The sequence below is a fragment of the Sapajus apella genome, unplaced genomic scaffold (assembly GCF_009761245.1).
Source record: "Sapajus apella isolate SASKATOON/1434 unplaced genomic scaffold, GSC_monkey_1.0 scaffold4, whole genome shotgun sequence".
Lineage (NCBI taxonomy): Eukaryota > Metazoa > Chordata > Mammalia > Primates > Cebidae > Sapajus > Sapajus apella.
This window is the reverse complement of record NW_022436944.1, coordinates 18827939-18837856: the sequence shown is the minus strand read 5'-3', so window position 1 is coordinate 18837856 and position 9918 is coordinate 18827939. Positions and strand designations below refer to the sequence as shown.

Genomic DNA, 9918 nt, shown 5'->3' with positions numbered 1-9918 from the left:
TTGTGATCCACCGGCCTCGGCCTCCCAAAGTGCTGGGATTACAGGCGTGAACCACCACCTGCAGCCAGCAGTGGGGATGCCAGCCTGAGGAAGTCGTTAAACGTGACCAAGCCATCCATTCATGGATGTGTCTAATTCTAAGGAATTTTTCTTGCCCTAGGAAATGAGGCACTGACTTTGTGTTAATACAGTTGGGTTGAACTTGACTATTTCACAACTAAAGATACTTATATTGGTGAACTGTGTATTTAAAATTATCACAATATACTTTGAACATTAGGAATGGCCAGGCATGGTGGTTCATACTTATAATCTTAGCACTTTGGAAGGCTGAGGTGGGAGGATCACTTGAGTTCGGGAGTTGAAGACCAGAGTGGTCAACATAGTGAGACCTTGCCTCCATAAAATAAAAAGAATAATATTAGGAGCATCCATTCTTATTTAGCTGCCCTAAGTCAGAGCTTTGTGATCTGCCACTTGTATTTCTGGAATGGTCATTTACGAGGTCCAGGCACCCTTTAATCCTCCACAGGTATGGTCTCCAAGGGGTAATATGAAGATTTAAAATATATATGTGTACACACACACAGATATCCTCTTTTCACTTTGCTATTTTGTGTACATCTTTAAAATGTATAAAATGCATTGGTACAGTGGTACAAGTATATAATCTATAATTATATATCTATGGAGGCTGGGCACTAATGTTTTCAGCTAATGGAGGGATATAATGGAAGAAACTAGAAGACACAGAGCTCTACACTAGTGCTTCTTACACTTAAATGTGAATGTGGCTTGGGAATTTTGTTAAAATTCAGATTCTGACTTAGGTCTGTGAAGCCTGAAATTCTGTTTTTAACAAGCTCCCAAGTGATGCTAATGCTTCTGGTCCTGGGGCCACACTTGGAGTACAAGTGCCTGGATGAGTGCCAGAGTTATTTCTAAAATACGCCTCCATCCCCACCACGCCCTAGCTAGTGTTCTTGGTGTTTTAGCACAGTGGCTCTTCCTACAGGCAGCGATTTTCTTTACAGGAGGTGATTTCGTCCCCCAGGAGACATTTGGCAATGCCTAGAGGTATTTTTGGTTGTCATAACTTGCGGGGAGATGCTACTGGCATTTACTAGATGGAGAATATAGATGCTGATGAACATCTGCAGTGCACTAGATAGCTCCCTACAACAAAGATTTATCTGACCTAAAAGCACAGAAAGTTAAGAAATCCTGGTTTAGATCAAGCCTAAATTCTTAACAAGGTGTTTGAAGCCTTCCACAATTCTGTTGGCTCTTTCTTCCCAAGTGCTATGTGATTTAGATCACATTCTTCCATCTACCTGGAATGTCATTTCCCTCCTTTTCTAGCTGGACAGACTCCTATACAACCTTAAAAAATCAACCTGAATGTCTCTTCCCTAGAATGAAGCCTTTCTACATCTTCCAAATAAGAATTTAAAGTACTACACTGTGTTTAAATTTCTGTGACAGCATCCCACACACCATCGTCCTCCTTGGATTATAGCAATGTGCAAGTCTGGCATCCATTAGACTGTAAACAACATGAGGGCAGATGACCCATATTATGAACGTTTGTATGTCTTTAGGGCCTCACAAGGTGCTTTGTGCACTCCTCTGTGACACTTATTAAAAAGTCTACTGGTAAAATGGATGTCGCCCTTGAATTAACTTTAAATTTACATAAATTTCTAAAAGGGGGGGAAAAAACAACCTTAGAAGTGGGAAATTACTATATTTGAATTTGCCTTAGTTAAGGATTTTTTACCCAATCATACTAATGAGCCCTGTCAGCTGAGAGGCTTAAGACCGTAAGTTGCCCTGGCTAAGCAAGTAAGTGAGATTGTTTATGTGCTTTCTATTGGAACAATTGTCTTGTTACTGTGATTCCACATGGAAGGAGGTCATCTGGATGTACCTAGATGCATCTAGTCACAGTCAACCTACTAAATAATTTTGGTTGATGAGCATGAAGTTTCAAAAGTTCTGCCTGCGAAGGTAATGTGATGAGGAAGGGTTGGTGGAGCCATGTTCACTTTGGTTTGCCCCAAGCTCCACCTCTCCTTGTGCTCATCCAGGTAAAATACTTAGAAAATTATGGGAGTAAAGCCCTCCTGAAATGACAGCTGATGTTCCTAGTTTTACATTGTCTGCATAGCTCTAGAAAACACGAGCATTTGCTGTGCTTGCTAAGTCAGTGGTCTGTGGTATATGGGCAAGATCCAGCCCACTGCCTGTTACTGTGGCCCATGAGCTAAGAATGGTTTTAAAATTTCTAAATAGTTGAAAAAAATTTAAGAATATTATTTCTTGACATGTGAAAAATTATATGAGATACAAATGTTGGCATCCATAAATGAAGCTTTTGGCTCACAGTCACTTGCATTTGTTTTCCTGTTGTCTGCGAGTACTGTCATTCTACAGTGGGAAAGTAGAGTATGGCTTATGACAGAGACCACGTGGCCTGTAAGCCTAACTTCTTTACTGTCTGGCCCTTAGCAGAAAATTTGCCAACCCCTGGTCTGCATGATCTATGCCAGTTCTACGTGGTTGAATTCTAAAAACCGTGCCAAGTGAGGCAATTTTATCTGTCTCATTTGCACAGAGCAACGTGTGGGCTACCATTGGTGAGTCAGCGAGTGAATGTTACCGTGCATTTTATTGCTGAGTTCAAAATCATCATCTTCCCTGTCCACTTTGTTTGGTTCTGAAGCATAGGTGTTGATATTGTCTTCAAAGTACCAGGATTTGTTCTCATTAAAAATCATGAAGTGGAGAACACGGTGAACTACGTTGGGGTTGGTGTCTTTGCGGCACACAATCAGAGGGCCTACCAGTCCACTGTGAAGGTCCTGAGGAGGCAAAGCAAGAACATTCATTGTGGTCACAACTAACGTTTTATCCCACAAAACAAAAGAGGTAGAATCAAGTTTTAGTTTTTAGTGAGGTCAGAGCCTGAGTTTTTAATTATCAAGACTCTGAGAGTCAGGAACAAAATGTTTGACATGCTCAGTCATTGATCAAAGAAAAATTGTAACCTCATTCATTAGAGTTGAAGTCTAAAGAGAACAACAAACCTCTGAAAAGGATTTTAGATACATTTTACAGTGAATTTAGCTCTATTTTTGACATTGTAATTTTTAAAAAATTTGGTTTTAGTTAGAATTCCTGGCATTGAAGTTGCTTGGCAGGAAGTTTAAAGGAGTTAGTCCCTTCACCTTTGTGCTTCTGCCCCCTGCAGCAGCTTTTAGTTGAGAGTCTTGGTTTGTTTGTCTTCATTTTGTTTTTTCATTAAATCGCTGTGTAGATTCTTGCTCCAGGCAGAGTGGGCCAAGGTAAGTAAGAGTTCAGATAGAATACTTGCACCGTTTTTTTTTTTTTAGTGCAAATAAACTTGAACCTTATGGTTGAGAGTTTTAAATATAAACACACACCCATACAATATGATATATTTATTTCCTATTAATGATACAATTATATCATTATTTATTTATTACTCAATGATGTGATCATAGCTCAGCATAACCTTGAACTCCTGGACTCAAGCAATCCTCTTACCTCAGCCTCCCATACCTAGGACTACATGCACCACTGTGCCTGGCTAATTTTTAATTTTTTTGGTATGGACATCAGCTACCACATCCAACTGAATTTTAAAATTATTTAGAGTATGTTGTTTTCTGTCATTCAAATACTATTCAATGGAACAAGGTATAGTCTATTATTGCATAATTAGATATGTCTTTCAATTCACTGTGAGATTTTATAAAGAATCATAAACCTAAGTAATCATAATGTAATAATTTATTTTGCTCTTAAAAAATGCAGACCCATGTAGGAATAAAAGCTGAACAATAGTTAAGTTACTTAAAGGAAAATTTACATAGAACTAATATTTTTAAAAACAATGATAGACACCTTCCTTCCATTATAATTTCTAGGAGGAGATAGAATAAAAGCTGTTATTTGATTTAAAGTTTACCTTAGCCACAGACACAGTGGAATAGTAAAACCAAGGTATGCATTCGAAGTCTAGTGAGGTAGGACCAGTTCTATCAGGTATCTGCCAAGTATATATTTGAATATCTCCTGAAATAGACAAGTAAAGTGTATTTAAATAAAGCCTTTAAAATCAGACTTCTTTATGGAGAACCAGACAATGAGCAAACAGTAAAGCTATAAAATATTAGGCAGCATAGTCCTAGCTTTCACTTCTGGTTTCACTTCTTGCTTTGTGATCTTAGTCACTGTGGTAATTAGTCAATGTGACAAAGCCTTGAATCCCAGCTCTGAACCTTCCCACATGTGGATCACAAGTACCTCCTCCCTGTCTTCAAGGCTGTGCATATTAGTCCTACTGGACCTTAATTCCATATTCTTGCAGTAAACTTCTTTTGCTTCCTCCCCACCATTATCCTATATCTCTCACTTCCAAAGCTTCCATGGGTGTCATAGTCCTGTGACACTGACCAACCCCACCCCCAGCTCCCAAGTCTTTAACAATCTACTTAGCACTAACCCTTGCTTTCCAGTACATCAACACAGTGCCTAGCGTACAGCAGGTAAAGTACTCAGAAGTGTTTGTGGAATGCATGTAGCAGATTCTTTCCTGACTAATCAGAACAGAGGGCTGACTTGCTAACTCCCTTGATAGGAGATTCAGCAGACTATAGCTAGTATTGTTTTTAAAAACAAAAAGAAATATTTTGCCCAACATCAAAGTTTATCATCAGTCCCTCTACTTTACAAATCTTTTCTTTCTGAATTTGGCTTTCACTGATATGCTGAATTCCAAAACTACTTGTTTTGGTGAGCAACTATAGTAGGCATTCTGATGCCATCCTATATCCTTGAGCAAGAATGAAGCACATGTTGCTCCAGCAGGTATCAGGAGAGAGCCTTGGCTGAAGAAAGCCACCTTGCTCAAGATTGCATCTAATGACTGGTGCAGGGATACAATAGCCCAGCTCTCACACTCCAGCTTAGGACTGCTGAGGGTCACCCTATCTTCAGAACTGGGTTGGCTGTGACTTCTGTTGAGGTTGTATCTCTGCTTAACCTTACTCCCTGTCCAATCCTACTCATTCCTCACTCTTTCCATGTTAGTTGATACCACGAGCACTACCTGCACACAAACCCTCATATCAGAGTCTGTTTACTAAGCATTTTTTATTAAAAAATATTAATGTTCAGCTGGGCACCATGGCTCACGCCTATAATCCCAGCACTTTGGGAGGCTTAGTTTGTTGGATTAGTTGAGGTCGGGTGTTTGAGACCAGCCTGACCAACATGGAGAAACCCCATCTCTACTGAAAGGAAAAACATTAGCTGAGTGTTCTGGTGCATGCCTGTAATCCCAGCTACTCCGGAGCTGAGACAGGAGAATGGCATGAACCTGGGAGGTGGAGGTTGTGGTGAGCCAAGATCACACCACTGCACTCCAGCCTGGGCAACAAGAGCAAAACTCCGTCTGAAAAAAAAAGTAATGTTCTTCCAAGTTAATTATGCTGAATGGAATGCTGTGTGGCAGTGATTCCATTCCATAGAAATGTTAATACATGGGGTTCATCATTTCCTCTTATTGGCTCAATCCTCTCCTGCTTCCTCACATACTGCATCGTGTGCTCAACTCCAACTTTGGCTCTTGAGTTGGAGAGATTGAATGTAGTATAAGAATACCTGTCAGCTAAGCAGGTACAGAGGTGGGAGGCAGGGTGGCCCTAGAGGAGAAATTCATACCCTGGAGAGGTGGTCCCTGAAGACCAAACCTTCACTTCACCATTTTGCCCATGGTGCCCCAACCTAAAAGTATACTTGACTTGCAGAAGGAACTCCCATCCCAAATGCTTTCTTCAGGCCCATCTTATTAGTCCACTGGTCTCTCTCATCTGGAACGGCACCCGAATATTTATAAGAACATTAGCCCCGTAGTCCTGCATAAAAGCTTTTGGGGATTTTTTTTTCTCCCAAAGTAGTTACCTGGCTGAGTTGGAACAACAGTGGAATTATTTGTTTTCACTCCATGAGCATGAATAGAATATGGTCTTGAGGCTTTATTTTTAAAGATAATTTGAATTTTTTGACCGGGGTTGACCAATATTAATGGACCTAGGGAATATAAAAATGAAAATGTATGGGTAATTATTTATTTTAAATTATGAGTCATCTGTCTTCTCAAATACTTACACAATGACTTATTCTTATCCTTTTACTTAACATGAAGCCAAATGAAATAAAAACATTTAACACGTAGATCATTGATGATTTATGAAACATGATTTTTGCCTGAAAACTTTAAATCATTTAGAATTTTATGAGGTTTTTTTTGGCCAGAAAACTTACTTTAATAACATCAGTTTATGCCTAGGGAAACATACAATTTAAAAATGAAACCCTTTCTTTTCTTTCTTGACCAATCTCAACTTTTAAGCCTTTTATTCTCTTGCTCCTTATTCTACTGGAGGATTGTGGGGAAGTGCAAGGCCTGTTAGAGTGATTTTCTCCCTCACAGACTGAAAACCTTTATTTTACTCTCTCTCCCTTTCATCCTAAGCCAAGAACTACAAGTATAAAATTCATTTTAAATCTTCTTTCTATTTGGAAGCAGATTGAATCAGTGGCTCTGAAAAATTCTGAAACACAGATGGTTTTGAGGTGAGATAAGCAGCAAGAACTCTCTGCAGACTTGTGCTATTATTACAAAAATTAGAGCCCTGAAGATGTCTGGTGGATGCTAGATGCTAGCTAAAGACAGGACCTCTTTGCTCCCTGTGACCATTTCACCTCCCCAAACAATATGCATGTTTTATCTTTATAAAAAAGTGTTTTCCTTTTTGCATAAATAATAATAGAATCTTGAGGGTCAGATTGCATTATTTATCTTCATGTATTCAGCCAGAATCCTAGAGAAAACAATCATCCTGTGGTTACTAAAGACAGGGGCCCACTCAAAAGCAGCAGCAACAGGATAACACAGGCTTCCCCTCCAGGGCTCACAAATAGGCAAGCTCTAGAGACTGATGGAGAGCCAAGAAGAGCAAAAGTTCCTCATCACCAGCATGTAAATCCACCTTCTCAGGGTCTTACGTCATAAAATAACCTCTAATATACACATAGATATCAGGGCTGAAACAGGAGTTGGGTGTGTGGAAATATTGCATGTACGCACCTGGGGTGACTCAGAGGTTTCCTAGTTGATCTATCAAGGGTGGAAGAAACAGTTATCATTTTCCTCACTCAGACATAAGACACTTAAGTTTACATAAAGAACTTCCTTTCCTCGTCGTACTAGGGTCCCCTGGGCTTTGTTTCCATCTTGTGGAAATGTTCCCTAAATGCGACTTCTAAACTCCTTTCTAGAATTTTTTAATACTGAGAGCAAGAATCCAGGTAATCTGAAACTAAGCACAATTACTTTTCTACATTGTCTTTATTTTTTAGGAAAGAATACTTGAATCTTGTTTTTTTCCAATAAAAATGCCTATCAGCAAACAAATTAGAATTATAGGCACTTTCCTCTGTCAAGGTAGAGGCTGACAATGTCCTCCATGTGTACGACAATCTCTAATGGCTGAAGAAAAGAAAAACTCAAAAACCAATCTTATGGTATATCAATACCTAGTATATCCAGATGTTTTTCATCTTCACTCCTTTTTGTTTGATTTTTGAATGTGCTATCATCATATTGACGATATAAGACTTTCTTATATTTGGACCCAAGATATGTTCCATTTCTATCCACATACATGCTCGTTTGTCTTTAAGAAAATAAAAACAAAAGCAACAACTAAACTCCCCCACAAAGTTAGTTAATTTAACCAATAATTTAGACAAATAACCCATATGGAAGAACTTCTTATATCTAGAAGCTGTTTTACCTAGAAACGTAAGCCATCTTTTTAAAAAATATATTAATTCTGGCAAGATAGTTATTTATTCTGCACTTTAAAGCACCTTTTCTGGATACAACTTTAATTTTGATAAATAAATAGTAAGAGAGAAAACCAGAGAAAGAAATCAAATTGTACAAAAAGAGAAAAATAGGTGTCTTTAAGGTGAAGTTCTCAGAATAGAGATAGAAGAAAATGAAGACAAAAGAAAATACAGATTGACTATAGATATTGAATGTAGCTGAAGTTATGTTACTTTTCCTGTGGTGAGATTAAATAGTAATGTATGTCCAGGAAGGATGCAAGAAGTGAAAAGACAGGCAGGAAGAACTAGAGCCCATAAGTAAGTTATATAGATATTTAGAAAGATTCGAAGCCCTTTGCAGTTGAATATATCATACACGCACACAAATTTTGAAGTGATTTATAATTGAGAGTTCCTAAACACACAAATGCCACAACCACATACACATTATGCACACATACACCATACCAAACATAAATAAATACACCACACACACACGCGCGCGCGCGCGCGCACACACACACACACACACACACACTATACCAAACACAAATAAGTACAACACACACACAGGCACAGACACACACACAGACACACACAGGCAGACAGAAAGGAAAGAGAGGAAGACTCAGAAAAAACCCTTAGAACCCTTCCCATTTAGAGACTGGAGCTATCAGGGTACTTCTCTCTTTGTAAGCGGTGCAGTTCATTCTCCCACTTTCTGCTAGGAGAATAATCCCATTCCATTTCCTCGGCTGCAATGTAAATAATTTTCTCCTCCTGGTATAGTGTTTGATCAGGGTTTGGCTTCCCACATTGCCGCACATGATATTTATTTTTCATGCCTCCTAGATTATGCTTTATTGTTATGCAAACCAAATCAAAAGTTCCTACAGATGAATAAGAAAAGAATGGTTAAAGTTTGGCCTTCAGATTTCTTTCCTCTATAAAATTAGTCATAAGCTACAACCCTCAAAAGAAATATAGTAAAATTTTTCATTCATGCTTTCATTAATTCAACAAATATTTATTGATCACCTTCTTGTGTCAAACGTATTTCTAGGCACTCGGGAAATATCAGAGAACAAAACAGTTAAAAATTCTTGCTCTCAGAGTTTATATTGCAGGGTGTTGTGAAGACAGACAATAAACATGTTAAGCAACCTGCATGTGTGCTGGAAGGTGATAAGAGCTATGATTAAAGAGAAAAGGAAAACGGTGTAAGGAGGACTGAGAATTCTGGGTGTGTGTTGGGAGGGGCTCAAGAGAGCAGTGAGCAGTGTAGACCTTGATGGAAGGGTGACACCTGGGCAAAGATTTATAAGAGGTGAGGTGGATCTGGAGGAAATGTGTGTTCTCTCCAGGCAGAGGAAACAGGTGGCAAAGGGTCCAGTTCAGAAGCCTGTTTGCTATGTGTGAAGAACACCCAAGAGGCTGGTGTATCTGAAGGGAGGGAGCAAGGGTGAGGGTAGTAGGATGTGGAGGGCCAGGTCATGGAGACCTTGTGGGCCACTGAATACACCATAGCCTTTACTGAGTGAAATGGAGAGCCATTGCAGGATTTTAAGTTAATGAAGGGCATAAGGACACTCTGGCAGCTGTGCTGAGAATAGGCTGGTGTGTACAATGGTGGAAGAAATGAGATCTGTTGAGAAGCTATTAAAAGTAATCGATGAGCTGGGCGCTATGGCTCATGCCTGTAATCCCAGCTCTTAGGGAGGCAGAGGCGGGAGGATAGCTTGAGCCCAGGAGTTCGAGACCTGCCTGGGCAATACAGCGAGACCCCATTCTCCACAGAAAGGAAAAAAACAAAAAGACAAAAAATAATAATAATAATCGATGACAGATGATAGCTTTGAACAGACTGGTAGGTAGCAGAGAAGTGAGTGAAAAAAAGTTGAATATATTAAAAATCCAAAACAATGACAAAAAACAAAAACACACTGCCATAACAAAGAAACTCCAGCCTGATTCTGACCAGAACATTACACC

At 39.2% G+C, this 9918-nt stretch overlaps 1 protein-coding gene across 1 annotated transcript in view; it reads right to left on the bottom strand.

The window, feature by feature from the left end:
* LOC116540207 (ceruloplasmin-like) overlaps positions 1-9918 on the bottom strand; it is a 39879-nt gene that overhangs the window by 9786 nt on the left and 20175 nt on the right. Inside the window, exons 13-17 of the mRNA XM_032263596.1 lie at positions 8609-8816; positions 7630-7769; positions 5992-6120; positions 3995-4101; positions 2663-2864 (exon numbers count right to left, since the gene is read on the bottom strand). Of these exons, the coding sequence (XP_032119487.1) occupies positions 2663-2864; positions 3995-4101; positions 5992-6120; positions 7630-7769; positions 8609-8816 (786 nt within the window). The remainder of the gene's footprint in view (positions 1-2662; positions 2865-3994; positions 4102-5991; positions 6121-7629; positions 7770-8608; positions 8817-9918) is intronic.